General features: G+C 42.4%; 1 protein-coding gene across 2 annotated transcripts in view; it reads right to left on the reverse strand.

The window, feature by feature from the left end:
* LOC121931422 (hedgehog interacting protein) overlaps nt 1-23143 on the reverse strand; it is a 111698-nt gene extending 88555 nt beyond the window's left edge. For both annotated transcript variants that reach the window (XM_042469162.1, XM_042469163.1), the window contains exons 1-2: nt 22426-23143; nt 2084-2276 (exon numbers count right to left, since the gene is read on the reverse strand). In XM_042469162.1, coding sequence (XP_042325096.1) covers nt 2084-2276; nt 22426-22716 — 484 coding nt within the window. In that variant the 5' untranslated portion in view covers nt 22717-23143. The remainder of the gene's footprint in view (nt 1-2083; nt 2277-22425) is intronic.
* Nucleotides 23144-23448: the final 305 nt, after the last annotated feature.

The raw sequence follows: 23448 nt of genomic DNA on the forward strand, positions 1-23448 counted from the left end.
ATTTGGAGTGTATTGAAAATGCAAGTTAATGTTCCTGAGGAATAAGGGGGCTTCTCTCTGATGATTTTAACATCCACCATTCAACCTGAAGCTGCATATGATATTTGGTAATATCCTTCGCCAAAGTGCTTCAAAGAGGCCAGGGCAACACCTTTTCATTAGTTGCTACCTGCTGCTTTTCTGATGCCGTTGCCTTTTTAAAAAATAATTTGTTTAGTTTGAGGATGCAATGCCTTCTCCTTTTCATTTCCTTCTATGACAAAGGTTCTGTTTAATCTCTAATGTCAGTTTTTTAATTTTCTTCTGAAACATTTTTTTAAAATCAAACTTCAGGAATGGATCCAAAGAAACAGCAGAAAGCAAATAACTACTAGAATCATCGAATCATAGAATAATAGAGTTGGAAGAGACCATAAGGGCCATTCAGTCCAACCCCCTGCCATGCAGGAAAATCTAAATCAAAGCCTCCCCGACACATGGCCATCCAGCCTCTGTTTAAAGATCTTCAAGGAAGGAGACTCCACTACACTCCGAGGGAGTGTGTTCCACTGTTGGACAGACCTTACTGTCAGGAGGTTCCTCCTAATATTGAGCTGGAATCTTTTTCCTGTAGCTTGCATCCATTGTTCCGAGTCCTAGCCTCTGGAGCAGCAGAAAACAAGCTTGCTCCCTCCTCAATATGACATCCCTTCAAATATTTAAACAGGGCTATCATATCACCTCTTAATCTTCTCTTCTCCAGGCTAAACATCCCCAGCTCCCCAAGTTGTTCCTCGTAGGGCATGGCTTCCAGACCCTTCACCATTTTAGTCACTCTCCTTTGGACACACTCCAGTTTCTCCACATCCTTTTTAAATTGTGGTGCCCAGAACTGGACACAATATTCCAGGTAGGACCTGACCAGAGCAGAATATAGTGGCACTGTTGCTTCCCTTGATCTAGGCACTATACTTTTGTTGATGCAGCCTAAAATTGCATTGGCCTTTTAGCTGCTGTGTTGCACTGTTGACTTATGTTCAACTTGTGGTCTACTTGGGCTCCCAGATCCATTTCACATGTAGTTTCATTCAGCCAGGTGTCCCCAATCCTATATCTGTGCATTTCATTTTTCCGCCCTAAGTGCAGTACCTTACATTTCTCGGTGATGAATTTCATTTTGTTAGCTTTGGCCCAGCTTTCTAGTCTATTCAGGTCATCTTGAATTTTGATCCTGTCCTCTGGGGTATTAGCTATTCCTTCTAATTTGGTGTAATCTGCAAATTTGATAAGTATGCCCCCAATTTTGTCCTCCAAGTCATTGATAAAGATGTTGAATAGCATTACACTTTGTGATGCATTACACTTTGTGATTCTGTTCTCACATAATAGGTCACACAAGCAGACCATTATAGTTTTTTCAGATATATTTTCACTTTTTTTCATACATATAAGAGAAAATATATGTAGAAGGTATAAAACAGCCCTTCCATGAGCAAACAACTTCTTCCAGGAGTAAAAAAAAACACCTTTAAGTCCAACTCACTAATGTTGACAATAAACAATAGTAATGGAATAAGGTAGCAACCTTCAAAGCATCAATAAAAAGGAAGATGAGTTATCAAATTCCAAACACAGGGAGTGTATCTCATAACTATCAAGAACTTCAACAGTGCCATTTGCCATCCAAGGCCATTAGGTCCCAGCAAAAAGTCAGAGACGCTACATCAATGTGAGGTTTCAAGTCAGTCACTTTAAAATGTCTTTTAGCCACATTTAGTTCAAGTCCCACCTACTAAGACAAGAGGTATCTCTTCCTACAAAACCCACATCCAGTGTCTCTCCAGAATATGTGCTTTTACTATCTGAAGGACTTTACAAAACAGTTCCTGCTTATTGCACTATATAGTTACCCAGAACAGGATACACTGCATACTATGACAGGTTAATATCATTAATTATGTAAGAAACACTTACATTTAATGAGCACTCATTTACCTAAACCAAAGCATAAAACACATAAATAGTACAGTATTTTCCTGATAGACATAAGATGTTTCACATAATATAATCAAATATAATGAATTAATGTTTTGCAATATTTTACCTGGTAGGTGACCTCGGCAAGTGTAATAGAATTCTTTACAATAATCCTTACACAGGAAAGGAAGGACTAGCTCTTTTTCCAATGCTTCCTTCTCAGTTGTGTGGAACAGATTATGAGCATTTGGTGAACAGTGTGCACATTTGATTTCCTGGAGCAGCTTCACACACTCAGTATTGTTGGTAACAGAAAAGATCTGAAAGCCATAAACCAGATAAATGTAAGTTTTTTTGTCTTCTGAAAAACATAACTGTGAAGTAATGCAAATATTTTATGTCAATTTACAGTTACATGTAAATGAATATAAATGCAATAATATCAGTTTCAGTAATAACGACACAAGAATCATTTCTCTTCTTTTGTTGTGTGACTATAACTAAGTTAATTTAATAGTTATGGAAGTATGGCCTCACTAAATGGCAGAGCAAAAATACCATGCTCCAAGTGCTAACTTGTATAGTGCCTTGTAGTGCTGCCCCATATTCTATGAAGGATGTTGAGGCGATAACAAAAAGGATGTGTTGGAAACAACAGTAACAACGACAATGACAGCAGCACCTCATCCTACATTTCAGGATAAAATTCAAAGAACTTTGTAAGCAAGATAAAATATATATTTTTTATTTTGTTTTATTTTATTTAAAAGATTTATATCACATCTTGCTCCCACAATGGGATTGAAGGCAGGTTACAATAATAATAAACAATTATATCTTTTTTATTTTAAAAATAAAGATCTCTCTCACAAGATCCTGGAAAGAATAGGAGCCTGGGATGGCCTTTGCCTGCCTGTTTGCCCCTTGGTATCCTACCACAGACCAAATGGTGGTAATGGCATGGGGGCAAGGGGAGAGAAAAAAATCTATCTGGAGAAGGCAGCAAAGATGGTCTTCTCTGCTGTGTTTCCTTTCTCATATGTACAGTGTGATGGAATTTCACCACCATAGTATGTCACTACAAAAGAGACTGGTACAGTCTTATTCTGAATGCATTTTGTGAACATTTAATTAATTAATTAATTAATATCCTGCTCTATATCTAAGCATTTCATGGTGTCATAAAATCATTTTCAACAGTTTAAAACAATGTAAAGCCATAGGAATACCAGTCTACTAGAACATTAAATAATCTAACACTTAAAACAAGCCAATTTAAAACAATTTTTAAACAGCTTAAAACAATTTAAACCATTCATATGTGAAGATTTGGACAAAACCAATTAAGCCCCAAAAGCTTTAGGAAAGAGCCATATTTTTACATGGCACCAGAATGACATCAGTATTGGTGCCAGTTGGACCTTTCTGGGGATGGAATTTCACAATGGGGTCGTTGCCTTAGAAAAGACTCTCTCCCACATCCCCTCCACAGAGTATTGCTTCCACTAGTGGAACACAGAGGATGGCCCTTCCAGCACACCACATTCCTCATACAGGCATATATAGAGAGAGGTGTTCCTTCAGGTTTGAGGTCTAAGCAGTTTAGGGCTTTAAACATAATCACCAGCACCTTGAATTTGGTTATTGTTGTTGTTGTTGTGTCATTTCAGACTTATGACAACACTAAGGGGAACCTATCACAGGGTTTCTTTGAAGAATTTGTTCAGAGGAGCTTGCTCTGAGGCTGGATCATCCAGTGAGTTTCCATGGTCAAACAGGGATTTGAACCCTGGCCTCCCAGTGTCCAAGTCTAACATTTAAACAACTACACCATGCTGGCAGACTGGAAAGCATATTGACAGTCAATGCAAGTCTTTTTAAAACCAGTATTGCATGGCTTCTAGATGATGTTCATGTCAGCAACTGAGCTTCTGCAGGCTGCATTAGCTTCCTCTTCTGAATCATTTTCAAGATGGCACTGTAGTACTGGTAGTCTAATTGAAAACCTACCAGTAATTGTATCCTGTACAAGAAAGGCCATAACTGGGAATTATGTAGTAATAGCTGCCCCCAAACACTCTGAGCCCAGCAAACAACTGGGACTCCAGAATCAAAGAAGGGTCTAAGAATACTACCAGGCTGAACCCTTGCACCCTCAGGGGGAGTGCAACCCTATCTTCATTAGATGGCTTACACAGTCCCTGAACCTGAGAAATACCAAGCCACTCTGCCTCCATTATCAGGATTTGGCTACAGTTTATTGGCCTGCATCAAACCATTACAGCATGTAGGAACTGGTCTACCACCAGTTGCACAGCATCAACTGACCCCAATGACAAGGAAAAGTAAAGCTGAATAATGCTTTCCCCAGCAGGAAGACAAAACAATAGAGAAACCTGTAAGACCTCATAGCTCAATGGTATTGAGGGTGAACAGGAGTTCCTCACTATCACTCTCTGGATGCATGCCCATAGATAGGAGCAGAACATAGTGACTCCTACTGTTATCTGAAAGATACCATGATTAATGCTTTCAAAAGCCTTTAAGAGACGCAGGAAAATCAACAGGGTAGTACTTCCTTTGTCTTTTGCCCAGCATAGTTCTACGTCAAGACAATCAATGCCATTTCAGTACCATAGTATATGTGGCTTGAAACCAGATTGAATTTGTGCCAAATCATACATTTCCTCCAAGAGCATCGCAAGTTACCAACCCAGACTCTTAAACACTTTATTCAAGATGGGGATATTAGTGACTGGATGGTAGTTCTGAGAAAATATGTCTTTTTCCTCAAATATGAAAGCACGCACCATAGTAACACACACAACTAAGTCCAAATAGCTGTGAACCCAGCTTTTATAGCACCTGAATTAAAAACTCATTTGAAAATCAGCCAGATTAGTTGAAAATGCAACCAACTGGCAACTCTTGTGTGTTTAATTATCACTGAACCATAGAAACCATATTCATAACATCATATAATTTTTATTTTTATTTATTTTTTTTGCTATTGACATTTGGAATACAATATGAATGCACAACATATGACATTGTGGGCAGTCATTAAACCCTTTATAACTAAGCACGGTTGAATAAAAATTGAGAGCCTTAGGCTTAATGACTAAATCTTCCCCCTTTTCAGTTGCCACCCCTTACTCTGTCCCAACAACAAACCCACAGATCCACATTAATCTGGCCACATCCTGCTTATGATTTCTTCAGCACAGGGATCTAGAAAAGAATTGAATTTTTAAGTGGCATATGTTTCTAAACAGAGGTGGAGGTGACTGTGGTGACAGTTGGCTTATCACCATAGAGGCACTGAGTTTTTGGGCAGAGACCACTATGGAATGTCAAGGGAAATCAGCTCATGGTGCCCATGCAGTTGCCCACGTCCAGTTAAACAGGAAAACAGAGGAAAAATTGGACCCTATTGCCCTCCCAGTGAGATCATCAGGGTGACTGATGTTTAAAAAAATATTTAAAATATTTTGATTAGTGCTGGGGTTTTATTTTATTTTATGTTTTAAATTAAAAGGATGTTTTCAATTTGCAAATTACTGAGTATGCCACCATAAATTTGTTGGCAACAGGGAGGAGTGTGTGTGTGTATGTGTGTGTATAAAGCAAATAAAGTTCATAATTTATCCTTAGTTTATTGTAACTGATGCATTTTTTTTTACTATGGAAAAAAACAACAATTGGGGCTGGAGGGATAGGGGACACACTCCATCACTAGTCTGCTCAGGATGGATCCTCCCAAGTGTTCTTCCTCCTTTTCAAACTTAGTATGTAACTTCCCAATGAATTTTCATTAAGAAAAGGCTACTCCTTCCCTTGCTGTGTGAAAGGATACTTGTTTGTGGGAACACAACAGAGAAACAGAAAGCATTTTCAAACACTTTTTAATGTGGCTGCAATACAACTGAAAATTGGCAATATTCTCTCTATTTAACATTCCCATTTTTTTAACAGAAGGCACAAATATCTCTTCTTCCAACTTGCAGTTACAGTCTTTCTATTTTTCCTTCATTCCTTTTGCTATTATTGTGGTTTCTTAAACATCATTTTTGCAAGGATAACTTTATATAAGTATCCTGTAAATTTATGGAAATCTAGTGCTTGGAAAGCTTACTCTTGTTTTTTGTACAATTTTTTTTTGGGGGGGTTACAACTCTTAAAATCTTATCTGGGAGATTTTCCAAGTAGTTGGTTTTAAAAAGTAACATTTTCAGTTTCTGCTCCTAAACATGTGTTGCTATCTCATCATGATAGCTAAGAAAATCATAGTGTTAGAGCTGTGTTTGTTTCTGTTCAGAGATGACACAGTTCCACTAGTGATATCTACAAGTGATATTTTGAAAGACCACTGCAGCTACATTTAACAATGGAACTTGAAATTTCGGTTCTGCATTCTCCAACCTGCTACAAGAAATCAGATATCTGCCCCAAGGCTGCTTGGGTTCTCTTTGATTTGAGAACATCTACAAGAAGACACATGACAACCCTATTCATAAAGCCCCATTGAATCAGAATGGACAGTACAGTGATATGAGAGGTGAAGAATTATGTAGGAAATGAAAAGGTCTCAGGAAAGCAGGAGAGCCTTCCTTAATATATCGATCAGTATCCCTGTAAGTACTTACGGTATCTCTGTAAGTAAGCAGAGAATCTTTGGCCTGCTCACTGATTAGGACCATAACTTCTACAATATCTTACCATTGGCCATAGTACAGAGGGCTTATGAGAGTTGTAGGCCAAAATATATGGAAGGCAAAAAATTCCACCACTATCCCTGTCTAAAGACAAGTACAAGTGTGCAAATATCCTAGCAAATAAAAAAGCCCTAAATAATAAAAAAGAAAAAATGATTTCCATCATATGAGAGCAGGATCAGGTGCTGATTGTATGCAGTGAGATGGGTAAAGAAGGCTCCCACTCACATGCCCACATTAGCCTGACTCAAAAACTTGGGCAACAGGAATGCTATGCATGAGTGTTCTCTCTCTTGTACACTGGAAAACTGGTTGTAAAAAACAGCATACAGACCAGGTATGGTCTCAGGACTCTCAGATACTGGGTTTGGGAACTATGTGTAGCCCCTGATCGTATTCCATCTTCCCTGTTAAAGCTATGCAGGATACATACAGCAGTTTAAAGATTCCAAGGGAAAAGATACAATGATTGGCCTTAGATTGGGAATTAGGAACACATGGCCCTCTGGATGCTGTTGGATTGCAGTGCCTATCATCCCAGCTAACTATGCTGGCTATGGCTTATGGGAGGTGCTTTCCAACAACTTCTGAAGAGTAGTATTATTTCCATCTCTTTATTGTATACATTCACAAATCAGGTATACATCCTCAAAGAACAATTTCTGTCCTTGTGTTACCAAAAATAATCCCATTGCAGTTTAAATTATTTTGGGATACGTAAAGTATTAGCCATGAAAGCATCATCAAATGTCATCCATTTCCATCTCTACCTCCATCCTGCCAAACAAAAGCCTCAGACTGGGAGCAAGTTCCCTCTCCTCCCAACTAAATGTAGGTTTTGGAGGGCAGGGGAAGAAAGGAAGGAAGAGGCAATCAGTTCACACATCTCTCAGTTTTGCCTCAGAGGCAGCTGTGAGAATGGACAACTAGTACAGGTTCTTTGCTTCTCAAGATGGCATTTTCTGGCTTGATGTGTGGAGGGGCAACACAGCTGGCAGCTGTCCTTGGTGTCAGCTCCATGGAATGAAGACAGGAGAGATTGCTGGAACCCCTCTGCCTTGAGCGTTGCACTCTACAGCTGGACTGCTGGAATGGCACTTTATATCCCCAAGAAACAGGGATATGAAGCCAAGCTGAGGAATAATGATTGTAGTCCTTCTGCTTGAAAGTGCTTTCCTGCTGAGCAGAGAGACTGCTGCAGTTGTCCTTTGCAGCTGGGTGCATGAACCCTGAATTATGTAGAGATTACTAGCAAAACAACCCGATTTAAAGCAGTACACTAAATAACTGCCCTAGCTCTCTTATTTTTATATGGATAGTGAATTAAGCGATTCGGTGTATGGTATAGTGGGTTGAATGTTGCACTGGTACTTGTGACTTGAGTGCTGGCCTCCATTGAGCTATAATACCCTGGATGACACTTTGGGCCAGCTATATTTCTCTGGGCTGTCGTAAGGATGAAGTGGAGAGGAAGAGAACTATGCATGCAGGCTTGAGCTTACTGGAGGATAAGGCAGGGCAACAAGGACATAAATAAATACATTATACCAGAAAACCCTTCCTAGTATGTTAAAATCTCAGTACTCATTTGGTGGATTTATGGTTCCCAAATTTCTCTTAATGGATTCCTTATGCCTCAGGACCTTGTTTACTGTTCATTACCATATGAACCACACTGCACACCTAGGATGGCCAACTAAAGCCCCACAGTGTGGATATGATACACAAATTAATTTTACTTTGCCCTACAGATATGATAAAATTAGTGTTTGATTAAAGCAGCTCACAGTTGCACTTCAGAATTATTACTAAACCATGGGATTTTATGTGTTTTCCATTGCTGTGAAACCATTCCTGTTAGAAAGGAACAATTTTGTTAAACAGGCTGATGACTCAGAAAGGACATATCTTGTTTTTAGACAGGGATAGTGGTGGAATTTTTGCCTTCCATATGTTTTGGCCTCCAATTTCCATCAGCCCTGTGTACCATGGCCAATAATAAGATATTGTCAGAGCTATGGTCTAAAGCAGCTGGTGGACAAAAGATTCTCTACCCCTGCTTCATAGCATCATCTGGAGAATAATAAATCTCCTGTTCTTAAGAAATAATATTATAGTTTAGGATATTGTATTAGGGAATAATATATCCCTTAAGGATTTAGAAACTGGCCAATAAACCATTTTGTATTAAAAAGTATTGCAGAGGAAAAGCAATTCTAAATTATCAAAGACACTCCTTGCAAATTCCCTTCGGTTTTTACTCTTTATTTTAAAATCCAAAAAAAATCATACATAATTTATTTCATTAATTTTGTCCCCTCAAGATCATACCTATCTCTCCAGGGGAGAGTGAAAATGTCCGTAGCACATGTACATGTGTTAATTAAAATATACAAATTTAACATTTACCCATTAACTAAAACCTAAGTTATAAGTAGACATAATAGTCAAAGAAAAATGATGAATGTATACTGAGAAAAGTGAGTGATCTTGAGAAATAGCACATCTATGCCTTTTTAATTTTCTGAACTTTTGTAAGCTTAGGAACTGCACAGAACCTTTTGTGATCACCAATTCATGAATGCTTATGTTTGGCTTATTGCATCCCCCCCCCCTTTCCACAAAATTACTTTCAACATGGATAATGTCCCAACCATACTCACATTCTAGAAAACTATACAACATCAAATCAATTTGATATTCAATCCTTATTGATGCTATTCAGACCATGGACCATGTGGAATATGTGGTGTTTCAGTCTTTGTAATGTCACAATGAACAACTCTTTTGGATACAATACAATCTTTCACTATATTATTCCACTTATTCTGCTTGAATAAGATGCTTTATGTGCAAATTCAGCACTGTTAATTCAATTTTGATCCAGCCCATAATTAGTGCATATTGTATCATGCTGTTCTGAGATGCCATAGTTCCGTAACATAATTTTATATTCATCACTTTTTATTGGCTTGATGGCAATTGTGTAAAAACTGGTGTCACATTAGATCAGAGAAGGTTTTACACTGTGCTAAGTAATCAGTCTGTGGTTTTAATGCAGTTGTGCCACTGAAATGTACTGAAGTCTCTGGGATAGCCCTGGCATAGGAACACATAATTTAATTATACGGCATTTTAAAGTACTTGCTAAGCATTATTTTCAAGATACTTCATAATAGTACAGCACTACCCCTTCCAGAAACTGTAGTCTGCTTTTCTTCCACTCTATCATGCATTCTCAAAAGCTAAGTTAAGGCCAAGAAACCTGAGTGGCTTCAAGTTCAAAATTAATATCTTAAGTAAATTGAATAGCATTTACTAGATTGAGTTTTGGCCAGGATGACACATGCCTTAATTACATCATGTTTTGATTAACGTAATATGCTTTACCTTTGAAGAGTGTTTGAAAATTCCAGCTAGTTCAAAGGCTGTAGCCAGATTGCTAATTGGGGTGGCTATAGGGATCATGGACAGTCGGTGTGGTGTAGTGGACTATGGCTTTGAATCCCCCACTCAGCCATGAAACTTACTCTCTCAGCCTCGGGAGAATGGCAATGGCAAACCCCCTCTGAAGAACCTTGCGAAGGAAGCCATAAGTCGGAAATTACTTGAAGGCACACAATAACAACATAGGGAGCACACAACTCTCTTATTGCAACAGTTTCACTGTATGCTGGTCCATTTCTGAGCACAATTCAAAGTGCTGGTTATGACCTATAAAGCCTATATAGCTCAGGTCCAGATTATCTGAAGGACCATCTTGTTACATGCCTGTGTTTTGAGGTCTTCTGTGAAGGCTCTCCTCTCTGTCCCACTACTGTCACAGATACATCTGGTGGGAATGCAGAATAGGGCCTTTTTGGTGTCTGCTCCTATGTTCTGGAGTCCACTTCCCAGAGAGGCTAGACTAGCCTTCCTCACTACAGGAAAGTGAACTGCTTTTTTTTGGCAGGCCGGAGAAGTTTGATTGCTCACAAGGAAAGGGCTTTGCATAATGTGCTGGATTTTCTATTTTCTATTTTCCTTTTTATGGGTTATGCTTTTAACAGGTTTAAATTTTTTGATCATTCAGTCAAATCTTATTTTTTTGTGTTGTAATTTTAGCTATGTTTATTTTAACTGTTGTAAGCTGCTTTGAGACTGAAACTGGCAAAATGGTGGAACAATCATCATCATCATCATCTCTACCGTGGTCACAGGTTCACTACTAGACATTTTTGAACTCTAAGCAGAGATGTCCTACTGGGTTTTCATCATGAAGGCCATAAACATGTATTTAAAAGAATGTGCCTAGATGGCAGGTTGCTGCACTGTTAATTCCATTCGCTTGCAGCCTAAAGAGAAGTGGGTATGTCTTCCCAGGCCTGCTGTAAGTAATCAGTCATGTGAATTGTACAACCTATTCATATAATACAGTGGTCTCCAAACTTTTTCTGTCTACTGCCCTCTTTCCCCTTGGGCAACAATCCTAGCACCCTCCCATACATATTTCTTGATATTACATCTCCAGTTCTATTGCAAATTTAAAACAACCAATCTCAGCCACTGCTCCCTTTTCACTCAGTGACCTTGGGAACAGCAACTGAGCAGCTGGCTGAGTAGCGACTGAAAAGCCTGTCACCTGTGCCAGCCATGTAGCAAAAGCTGTCCTGGGTGAGAGGCTTCCTGGTCGCTGCTGAACTGGCTGCTTATTCTCTGATCCCTTTGCACCCAGTCACCCTGGGAACGAGAACCAAACAACTGAATGGCCAGCAACCTAGAAGCCTCTTACCCATGCTACCCCCTCCAGCAAAGGCCAGTGTAGGCAAGAGACCACTTGGACCCTGCTCAGCTAGCTGTTCGGTTGCTGCTCCCAAGGTGACCAGGTGAAAAGGGACAAGCTTTTCCCTACTGAAGAAAGACTCTCAATCCTTCTTTGCTGGAGTGCAGAGGGGCACAGCCAGTGTGTGTGTAGGGGGTTTATGGAGGCCATATACCTTGGATTGGAAACTGGTATAGATGGGGAAAGGGAGGGATTTTATCTATAGGAGCTGTTCCAAGGTGGACCAGTTCCAAGAAGCAACCCCAGATATTCCTCCCTCTCCTTCCTCAAATGGTTTCAAGTGTCCCCACCCCCACATACACACAAACATACACAAACCTTGTTTCTTCTCTTTCCTATTCTCTCAGCCTGATGAAAGAAAACAGGAGCAGAGTAGCTCCAACCTGGCAGCCAAGTCCCAGCAAAGTTCACAAAACTTAAGCAGGATTCCAGAATTGAAAGCTGCTTTTTGCCACCACTTCTCCCCTACTGCCACATGTTCTAACTCCTTGTTCCAGTCAGTCTGTTGCAAAATGGTGCCACTCTGAGCCATAGAAACAATGTCCTGTGCCCAAGCCTCACAAGAGTTCCCTAACTGCCCCTGCCACCACCAGTGAAAGACACAGCTGAGGGAGTGAGCTTGTGAGGGTGAGGGAGGAGCAGGAGACACCACCACACAAAAAGATTGGCGTGTCTGTGTTGTGTTTTTAAGGGACTCTCAATAGAACTTTCATGCAACCGTCATCCCCACCATGGTCCTAAATGCTGTGGATTCCCTTTGTCTTTCTTGTATACCAGTACTTTGACTAAAACTCTCTTTACTGCCCCCTTTACCTTCACTGCTCCCCTGCTGCCCCCTTTCTACCTCACTGCGGAAATGACTGATACAATAAAAGGAACCTGCTGGAAGGGCACAAAGTGAGAAACCCATATACATGGAATCACAGAGTTGGAAGAGACCTCAAGGGCCATCCAGTCCAACCCCTTGCCATGCACAAAGTACATCTGATAGATGGCCACCCAGCCTCTGTTAAAAAACCTCCAAAGAAGGAGACTCCAGTACACTCCAGGGCAGTGTGTTACATTCTCAAAGAGCTCCTACTGCCAGGAGGTTCTTTCTAACGTTTAGATGCAATCTCTTTTCCTATAGTTTGAGTCCATTGCTCCATGTCCTAGTCTGTGGAACAGCAGAAAACAAGCTTGCTCCATCCTCAGTGACATCCCTTCAAATATTTAAACACGGGTATCATGTCACTCCTTAATCTTCTCTTCTCCAGGCTAAGTTCCTGAAGCCACTCCTCATGGGGCATTTATTTTTGTTTGCCTTCCTCTGGACACACAGCAGCTTGTCAACAATATTCCAAGTAAGGTCTGACCAAAGCAGAATAGCATGGTACTATTATTTTCCTCAATCTACACACTATACTCCTACTGATGTAGCCTAGAATTGCATTGGTTTTGTTAGCTACCACACTACTGACTCATGTTCAGCCTATGGCCCACTAAAGCTCTTAGATCCCTTTCACGTGTACCAGGTGTCACCCATCCTATATCTGTGCATTCCATTTTTACTCCGCAAGTGTAGCACTTTACATTTTCTCGCTGAAATTCATTTTGTTAGTTTTGGCCCAGTTTTCTAATCTGTTAAGTCATTTTGAATTCTGATCCTGTCCTCTGAGGTATTAGCTACCTCACCTAATTTAGTGTCATCTGCAAATTTGATAAGCATGCCCTCTGTTATTTCATCTAAGTCATTGATAAAGATGTTGAATAGTACTGGACCTAAGACAGAACCCTGTGGCACCCCATGAGTCACTTCTTTCCAGGATGAAGAGGAGGCATTGTTGAGTACCCTTTGGGCTCAGCCAGTAACCAATTACAAATCCACCTAACTGTCACATTGTTGGGACACATTTTACGAGCTTTTTACAAGGATATCATAGGGGTCCTTGTCAAAGGCCTTACTGAAATCAAGATGTGATACATCCTCAACATTCCCTTAATCTACCAAGCCTGTGAATCTATTTTTTAAAAAAAAAACATTAATCTGGCATGACTTGGTTTTGATAAACCCATGCTGCCTTTTAATAATCACAGCATTCCTTTCTATGTGCTTAGAAATTTCTGATAAATGATGTTAAATGACGTCTATTTAATGGTGTGCTCTGTAATCTTTTCTGGTATTGGTGTCAGGCCGACCGAGTGGTAATTATTTGGGTAATCCTTTTTTCCTCTTTGGAAGATGGACAACATTTGCCCTCTTCCAGGCTGCTGGGACCTCTACTGTTCCCCAGGAGTTCTCAAAGATTATTGTCAGTGGCTCTGAGATTACTTCTGTCAATTCTTTTAATACCTTTGGATATAGTTCATCTGGCCCTGGGGACTTGAATTTGTTTACAGTAGCTAGGTATTCCTGTACTAATTCTTGACCTGCATCCCCTACTTCATCATCTGCTCTATTTTCCACAGGTTGAACACTGTTCTCCATTTCATAGAAGAGTTAGGCAAATAATGGCCAAAAACAGATGGAAAGATAGGGGCAGCTTCTGGTCGCTCCATGACGCATGCCCCCAGAGCAACCTAAAGCTGCCCCAGGATTATGCTGAGGCTGCCTAAGGCAGCCCAAAGCCATCCCCAGAAGGAGTGGATCTTTTCTGCTCCTATTTGGAGGCACCCTTGGGGCTGTAGCATGTGTGCACCACAGCTAGTGGCTTCCTGCCTGTTTGCTTTGCCCCAATGTGTTGGATACAATTACATTTTCTCTGTTCCCTGTTAGCATTTCACCATTTTCTTCATCCAGCGCCCCTATCATTTTCTTGTCCTTCCATATCCTGTTAAATCCTCCATACTACTCACTGGAAAGTGAAACTAACGGAAGACAAATAAGAAATATATAGGGAATTGTGGCTTGACAGATTTGTTTGACTTGGCACTATTAGGTTTGTGGCCAAAGGGGAACAAGCATACAGGGACACAACTTCCTTCAGCACTGTAATGGAATCTAGTCAATACCATGGCTGCAAGCAGGGAAAAGGTACTGAAGGCACTAGCCATGCTGGCTGGGGGCTTCTGAGGAACTCTGGTCCATATATATATATATATATATATATACTGTTTCCATGTTTTGTCCTGAAATTAGGAGAGAAATCACTCCATGCACTTCAGGTGCCAACATTAAGCAGCAGATAGCAATAATTTCCCAAAACAGAATGTTTGCAAGATTGTTAAACTGCTGGCTTGAACATAAGATTCTTTGCTCCCATAGTGCTATATTATGTCATTAGGGAGTTCAGTTTGAATTTTTGGACAGTATGTAAATAAATCATTGTACCAAGGCAGCTGTTAAATGGACCCCAAGATGAGTTATTTGTTTAGTTGGATGTGTTCAACAAAAGCTTTTGTTCAAGAAAGAGCTAGAGAAAACAAATGCTTGTAAAAGGGCACACTTGAAAACAATTACTTTTCACCCATTGCCTGACAGACATGGCTGTGAAACCATCTAAGGTAGAAACACTCACTGCTTGACAGCCTGAAAGCAAACACTGAAAAACCACACACAAAATTCTGGCATAGAGTTATTTGGTAAATCAAATGATGAACAGAGTATAATTCAGAAGTTAAGGATAAAATGTCAATGACATCATGCCTCACCACCAAATCATTAGAGAAGATTGTATAATTGTATACTGTACATTGAAACAGGGTTCTCTGTTGCAGCCTTTTCTGCACTACTTAAGAGGCTGGCTGCATTTCCATTATAAACACAGATCAATAATGTGATCATAAAATTGCCAGATGAATGACAAAAGTAGTCTTCATCCAAGAGGCTACTTGTAATTGGAAATGACTGCTGAGCATGCATGGTTACTTTTTAAAAATGCTGAAACACCTATTCTTTAGAATCCTTGTCTGTGGATGAATCTATCATCTGCACAATATCACAGCAAAGACATGAATGTACTTCCTGGAGGCCTTCCAAAATATCTTGTCCAGAGCCTGCCATCTCTAAATCTACTATCTTCATTTTGCACAGCAAGCCATCCATTCTGTGCCCTTTGCATTAAAGCTGGCAAGTACTTGACAAGTATCCCATGCAGAAAACCAAGGCTTCAGTTTAGGTGCTCTTATCTGGGAATAAGTTCACACTATTGAGTAGACATATATGGATCATACAGTAAAGCCACAATCTTGTGCACCATTTCCTGAATATTAGCCTTATTAGTAGGCTTTGCTTCTGAAACAGCTTGTACTATATGTCTGAGAGAAGTTCTATGAGAGTGAAATGTAAAGAACATGATCTGGCTCATTTGTTGGCATAACCTTGCGGGAATAATGTTTATTTTCAAGCTTTAAAATGAAATTATATCTACTGATACAGTATCTATGTCCCAGAAAAGTATGTGTCAACTCTTAGTGTATACTGAACTCCATACACACTACATAAATGTGTTTTCAAACTTTCACCAGCCACAAACAAGAAAGACTGTTGAGATTCAAGACAAGACATGAGAGATACAACTTCCATAAACATCCATAAAACCAGCTTTTGTTTAAAATCTATTTCACCTTTACTTTCTTCATATAAACAGAGCTTATTTATTGCAATGGCTCCCATTGTGAGTTATTGTAGCAGATGCTGCTACTGCAGCTGCAGTGGTGAGGCTTATAACTAACAGGGTAAACTAAGGACATTTTTTCTTCCCAGCTATACTCTGGCATTTGTGGGTTTCAGTTAGAGCCTTTAGGGCGTTATTAGAATGTAGTTAGTGTGTAGTTTAATGTGATTACCACACAGGAACTCTGCTGACGACATTACCTCTGTCCAAAAATGCCGAGAAAATCTCCATCCAAACTTCTGCTGCAGCTGATAATAATAGAGTTCCCTTCGCTGAAATCCCTGCAAACTAAGACAGCTCTCACTCATCTGGGAATGGAGGGATAGGACAAATGCTCCCCTTCAAAAGGCATGAACGTTTGGACAGAGCTGGGGACTGAAGGAGAATGATGTTCTCCAGTTTCACCCATTAGCGAACCAACCAACAAACACAATGGTGTTGTTGTTATTCTTTTGCCATAAGCAACAGGACTCTGTGTGTGGGCAGCACTTTAGTGGGGTGGAGGATAAGTCGACCCCTTTTTGTCCTATTGATTTTTTCCCCCTATTTGCATGGCTTGAGCAAATTAAATGATGCAATATGGCTTTTTGTTACAAAACAAAGTGAGAGATACCACCCAGACACATATGTTGATTCGTAGAAGCTGTTTACATGAGAATGGGGGTGAAATCTACCGTGAACTGAGCATAAAAATTCGATTCAGGCTGGGTATTTTTTTTTTATTATGCTTGGGCCAGAAAGACTGAAACACAAGTTTTCCAAGACGCTCTCAGACCTTGACAACTGCAGTGTTGTAATGGAGGAATTCTTAATTAAACCTAAAAGCTGGAAATGTGTGCGCGCAGAGGAAAGGCGGAATAGAGGAGACAGGGGGCAGTGAGAAGGACACCTGATTGTTTATTTCACGTGCAGTGATTCTCAATGACATTTATTCATCACGTTTCCCTCTCTCCGTCCAGTATTAAGCATTGCTCCCTTGATAAAGACAAATAGCCTGGAAAACTTATAGTGTCTCTTTGGAGCACAGGGCATCACTGCTCAGCTAAGAGGCGTGCATCTGGTTCCTAGGATGCTCAGAGTGTCAATCCTAACCTAACCTAACAAATGCCACCATATGGAGAGAGATCTTGTAGCACCCTTGAGACTAGCTGAAAGAAAGAAGTTGGCAGCATGAGCTTTCATAGACTTCAGTCTACTTCCTCAGATGTATTTGGTCTACTTCCACCAAACTCCACCAAGTGTATCTCAGGAAGGAGACTTAAGTCTATAAAAGCTCATGCTGCCAACTTCTCCCCCCCCCCGCCCCCAGTTAGCATTAAAGGTGCTACAAGACCTCTATACATACTGGTTCTACAGACTGACAGGGTATATGTCTTTGAACTGCCACCACAAGTAGACTTTCTGCCTCAAAGAAATGTTCAGTGGCCATGCTCCAAGAACAGACACGTGTGTGGGATAAAGGGGGTCACTCTCTGTGGGACAAGTTGGTGACAACGAAGTTCATCCTCCCCAGTTTGCACTGGAACAGCTTCATGCTCCCCTCTCTCCCTCCTTCAATCCTTCTTATCCTTTCTTTCCAGAGAGAGGAGCGACTTAATGGGGGGAAGAGCTCATAAAAAGTTTGCAGCCTCCTGGCATCATCTGCTCTCCCAGTCACCCATCTGCTGACCAAACCATGCGGAGAGACTCCTACACACTTTTCTACCCTCAGAAAAAAATAAAGAAATAAACTGCAAACCACCACCACCTTAACTGACAGCTCCAGGGCTGCCATCTGGACCAATCTTCCAGACTTTCTGGGATGTGTCCCTTTCCACAATCCTGCATCAAACTGGAGAGAGAGGCTACCTGTTTCCTCCTGGAAGGACTGTTGGACAATGTGCTGGTTCACATTCTTCCTTGGCTGCATCCTCACTGCACAAATCATCCAGTTTGACACCGCTTTAATCATCCCGGCTTCATGCTATGGAATTCTGAGAATGGTAGTTTGCTGTGGATTATTGTACCGCACTGTTGCCTTCCCTTAAAAGATAGCTAGATTGATTTGTTCATTATTCCCTCATTATTACCCAACTACTAGAACTTAAAGTAATCCTTCTCCAGCTCTGGATGGGTTGGATTCATCTCTAGTCATCTCCAACCAGTTTGGGGGTGATGGGAGGTGTAGTCCAACCCACCAGGAGGCCACCAGTTGAGAAAGGGCTGCCTTTGAGGGACCTTAGCATCATTAGCTTGCAGTAATTCATGGATGGCATTGCAGAGGCACTACAGGAACTTGGAAGTTCAAGGTATGAACATTCCCCAAACGGATCTTGTAGCACCTTGGTGCAAATCACACTGCAGAAATAATCCGGTTTGAGACCGCTTTAACTGCTAGGGAATCTTGGGAGCTGTAGTTTACTATAGCACTAGAGCTTCCTGGCAGAGAAGGCTAAATGTCTCACAAAACGACAGTTCTCAGAATTCCCTACCATTGAGCCAGGGCAGTTAAAACGTTCTCAAACTGGATTATTTCTGTGTTTTGGACCCATGGGGGGGGGGGCGGAGTTGGTAGGATAAACTTTCGTCCTAGACTATGGTCCAAAACACATTGCAGAAATAATCCAGATTTTGAGACTTCTTTAACTCTCCTGGCTCAATGCTATGGACTTCTGGGAACTGCAGTTTTGTGAGACATTTAGCCTTCTCCGTCAGAGAGATGGCTCTGGTGCCACAACAAGCCACAGTTCCCAGAATTCCCTAGCGTTGAGCCAGGGCAGTTAAAGCGGCCTCAAGATGGATGATTTTTGCAGTGTGTTTTGGACCATATAGTCTACTTCACCTAGGGTTAAGTCTGCCAAAGCTTATGCTACCAACTTCTTTCTCTCACCAGTCTCAAAGGTGCTACTACACGATCTCTCTGCATGCTGGTCCAGAGAAACTATGGTTTTGAATGCTGGGCACAAACACATGTTAATGCAAACGAGGCACCGTCCTCCAAGAGAGAAGGAAGATCATAGAGGTAGGATGCTGACAAAGGCACCAACAAGACACCAACATTCAATGGTAAGTCTGTTGGGGACGGAGCTTTAAACGAGTTACTTTGAGGGACTAGAAATCTAAGGGCTTTGTTGGAATGGCCCCCCAAAGCAATTTCCCCAAATTCCAACTTGAAAGCATGCTTGTGACCGCTGACGAAATCGCGAGTCCATCCTCAAAGATTGACGGAGCTCTTGACCAACAGGAATTGGTCCAGTGTGCAAAAGGAAGGACCCCTTCCAGATGTTTTTCACTTCAGCTCCCAGGATTCTTTAACAGTTGGCCAAGCTGGATGGGGCTTCTGGGAGCTGAAGTCCAAAACATCTGGAGGAGCAAGGTTTGGGAACACATGCATCTGAGGAAGTGGGTTCAAGTTTAGGAAAGCTCATACTACCAGCTTCTTTCTTTCAGTTGGTGTCCAAGGTACTACAAAATCCCTTGGCATACTGTACTGATTTCCCAGACTGCCTTTGCATTCTACCAGGAAGTGCTCCAGTTCACCTGAAGACTGCAGCTGTTCGACTCTCTGTTCCCCTTTCCTGCATCTTTACATCACTTCATGCCTCTGACCCGACGCTTGCAAGAGTCTTGCTCCTTTGGACGACAACTCCCAACATCCCCAGGCTTAAGGTTTCTAAGGTGGATGCGGGGGGGGGTGGAGAGGATAGAGACACTTTCCCACGGGCTCCACCTGACCAAGGGGACTTTTCAAGTGGACTTTGCCCAGCAGACCTGACAAGTCTGCGAGATTGAAAGTCACAGATGGGATGCTGCTCTCCTTTCCTTCGCGATGTCCCCAGTTTGTTGGGTTCCTCCCTTCTCCGTTTCAGGCACCTTTCCAAAGGCAGAAAAGAGAAGAGAGCCTGTCCCCATTCTCTCCCCCATCTTTCCAAGCCTTAGACTGCACACGCACTGCAGAAATAATCCGGTTTGACCCCACTTTTTAACTGCTATGGCTCAATACGATGCAATTCTGGGGGTGCTAATTTGTTACAGCATCAAGAAATGGTAGTTAGAGGAGAGGGGTTTGGATGCATGTGTTGGTATGGTGGTTTGACAGTTGGACTCTGGAGAACAGGGCTCAGCCCTCTGGGTGATCTTGGGCAAGTCACACTCTCTCAGCCTTAGAGGATGGCCATGGCAACTCCCCTCAGACAACAACAGCAACAACAACAACAACACACCCTAAAAGTCACCCTAAGCCAGAAATGACTTGAAGGCACACAATAACGAGCAGAAGAAGCGTTGCTCCGGGTCATCCATGAAAATTCTAGAATCATATACAGTTGGAAGAAACCCCAAAGGTCATCCAGTCCAACCTCTTCTGCCATGCAGGAATACACAATCAAAGCACTCCTGACAGATGGCCATCTACCTAAAGAAGGAGAATCTGGGAGGTGAAGTCCCAAACATCTGGAAGGCCAAATTCAAAGATATAGCCATGTTAGTCTGTGGAATCAGTATGTAGAGAGATCTTGTAGCACCTTGGAGACTAGCTGAAAGAAGTAGACTAAAGTCTAGGAAAGCTCATGCTGCCAATTTCTTTCTTTCAGTTAATCTCAAAGGGGCTACAAGATATCATCATCATCATCATCATCATCATCATCATGATGTCCAAATGCATCTGAGGAAGTAGATTTTAGTCTATGAAAGCTCAGGCTGCCAACTTCTTTCTTTCAGTTAGTCTCAAAGGTGCTACAAGGTCTCTCTACATCATCATCATCATCATCATCACCACCACCACTATTATTATAATATCCAAATGCATCCGAGGAAGTACACCTTAGTCTAGGAAAGCTCATGCTGCCAACTTCTTCCTTTCAGTTAGATTCAGCGTACCCTCATCCTTCTTCTACAGTCAAGTATCTGATTTCTAACTGGATTAGCTTGCTGTTCAAGTCACATCTTTGATAAAGATGAAGAAGGGTTTACCTGCCTGGATAGAAAAACAGCCCAACGTGTGCTATGGCCCAAACCAGTCTTCATGAATATTTATAATTGGTCTTAAAAACTGGAGAATCAACAAATTAGCCTCAAGCCTCTTTTCTGCCCTTTCTTCACTTAACCCCACTCCAAATCCCACAAGTTCTTTTCAAGGCAAAGCTAGGTCCCAAATCAGTTCGCTTTGGGCAGCACAGGACAGTACTGCAGAGTATCCTCCCTCACAACGTCCAAAGTTTTCAAGGCACAGCCAGAATTTCTGGAGGATACTCTGGAAACCCCCATTAGTCTCAGTGGTGCAACAAGACCTGTCTACATACTGGAAGGCCAAAGTCTGGGAATGATAGAATCACAGAATCATAGAGTTGGAAGAGACCATAAGGGCCATCCGGTCCAACCCCATTCTGCCATGCAGGAAATCTCAATCAAAGCATCCCCGACAGATGGCCATCCAGCCTCTGCTTAAAGACCTCCAAGGAGGGAGATTCCACTACACTCCGAGGAAAGAGTGTGTTCCACTGTCGAACAACCCTTACTGTCAGGAAGTTCCTCCTAATGTTGAGGTGGAATCTCTTTTCCTGCATCTTGCATCCATTGCTCCAGGTCCTGTTCTCTGGAGCAGCAGAAAACAAGCTTGTTCCCTCATCAATATGACAGCCCTTCAAATATTTAAACAATGCTATCATATCACCCCTTAACCTTCTTTTCTCCAGGCTAAACATCCCCAGCTCCCTAAGTCATTCCTCATAGGACATGGTTTCCAGACCCTTCACCATTTTAGTCACCCTCCTTTGGACACGCTCCAGTTTCTCCACATCCTTTTTGAATTGTGGCGCCCAGAACTGGACACAATATTCTAGGTGGGGCTTGACCAGAGCAGAATACAGTGGCACTATTGCTTCTCTTGATCTAGACACTTTACTTTTATTGATGCAGCCTAAAATTGCATTGGCCTTTTTAGCTGCCGCATCACACTGTTGACTCATGTTCAATTTGTAGGACTCCCAGATCCCTTTCACATGTAGTTTCATTCAGCCAGGTATCACCCATCCTATATCTGTGCATTTCATTTTTCTGCCTTAAGTGCAGTACCTTTCATTTTGTTAGCTTTGGCCCAGCTTTCTAGTCTATTCAGGTGCTTTTGAATCTTGATCCTGTCCTCTGGGGTATTAGTTACTCCTCCTAATTTGGTATCATCTGCAAATTTGATCCGTGTGGCCCCAATTCTGCCTGCGAGCCGTTGAGAAACCTCTGAGGGTTGAGCTGCAGAGGGGCTTGCCACCTTCTGGACTCACCCTCCTCCAAAACAAACCAGGCGAGGAGGGCTTTGGAGAGGAAACGAAGCCCCCCCCAACTCCCCCTGCCCCAGGTTACCGACCTTGTTGTTCTCCACCTGGAGGAGGCCGGGGCCCGGGGCCCTGGGGCAGCAGGAGAGGCGAGGGTAGAAGCCCCGGCAGAGGAGCTCCCCTCCCTGGGGAGGCTCCAGGAGCAAGAGCCTCCGGTCCCGCTTCTTGAGGCGCCGGGGAGGGCTGCCGTTGAGGCACCTCCGCTTCTTGGCGCCGCTGCTCTCCCCAAACTTGGCCTCGCCTTCGAAGAAGAAGAAGCAGCAGCCCAGGAGCAGCAGGGAGACCAGCAGCAGCTGCCGCGGGAGCATCCTCAGCCCCACCATCGCCCTTCGCCCTCGGCTGCCTCTGCTGCCTCTTCCTGAGGGGCACACAAATCCCAAGGCAATCCAAGGGGGAGGACGACTGGAACCCCACTTCTTCTTCTTCCTCTTCCTCTTCTTCCCTCACACTTCTTGGGAAGGAAAGAAGGAGCCAGGAAATAAAATAAAGGGGGAAAAGAGGGGGGGGGGGGGTTCAAGGCGGGAAGAGGAAGCCGACGGGGAGGTTTTGTTGTTGTTGTTGTTTGTTGTTGTTGTTGGAGGGAGGCAAATAAAAATAATTACAACTGTAAAGAAAGGGGGCAGGTGAGGGAAGAAGATGCTGAGGGGAAAGTGAGGGGAAAGCGCGCGCTCCGGCCAAGGGTTTCAGGTGCCCCAGTTGGAAAGAGGTCGCCTCATGGTTTGAGGGGGAAAGAGGAGGAGGAGGAGGAGGAGGAGGAGGTCAAGAGGGTCTTCCTCTTCTTCGTCTTCTTCTTCTTCTTCTTCTCCTCAAGGTTATTCTCCTCCTCCTTCCATCCCTGGGAGAGGAGGAAGAGGAGAGTCCAGTTGGAAAGGCGAAGAAGAAGGCTCCGAGTCTCAGGCGCTGCCGGCGGGCGCTGCCTCTCTCTCGGCCTCTCATGTTTCGCTCCCTCTTTTCTTCTTCTTTTTAAGCAGCGCGCGGGGAGGTGCTGCCACCAGGCGCCCCCCTCACGTCACCGAAGAGAAGAAGGAGAAGGAGAAGGAGAAGGGATGGAACAG

This window comes from Sceloporus undulatus, chromosome 5, assembly GCF_019175285.1.
Source record: "Sceloporus undulatus isolate JIND9_A2432 ecotype Alabama chromosome 5, SceUnd_v1.1, whole genome shotgun sequence".
Taxonomy (NCBI): Eukaryota; Metazoa; Chordata; class Lepidosauria; order Squamata; family Phrynosomatidae; genus Sceloporus; species Sceloporus undulatus.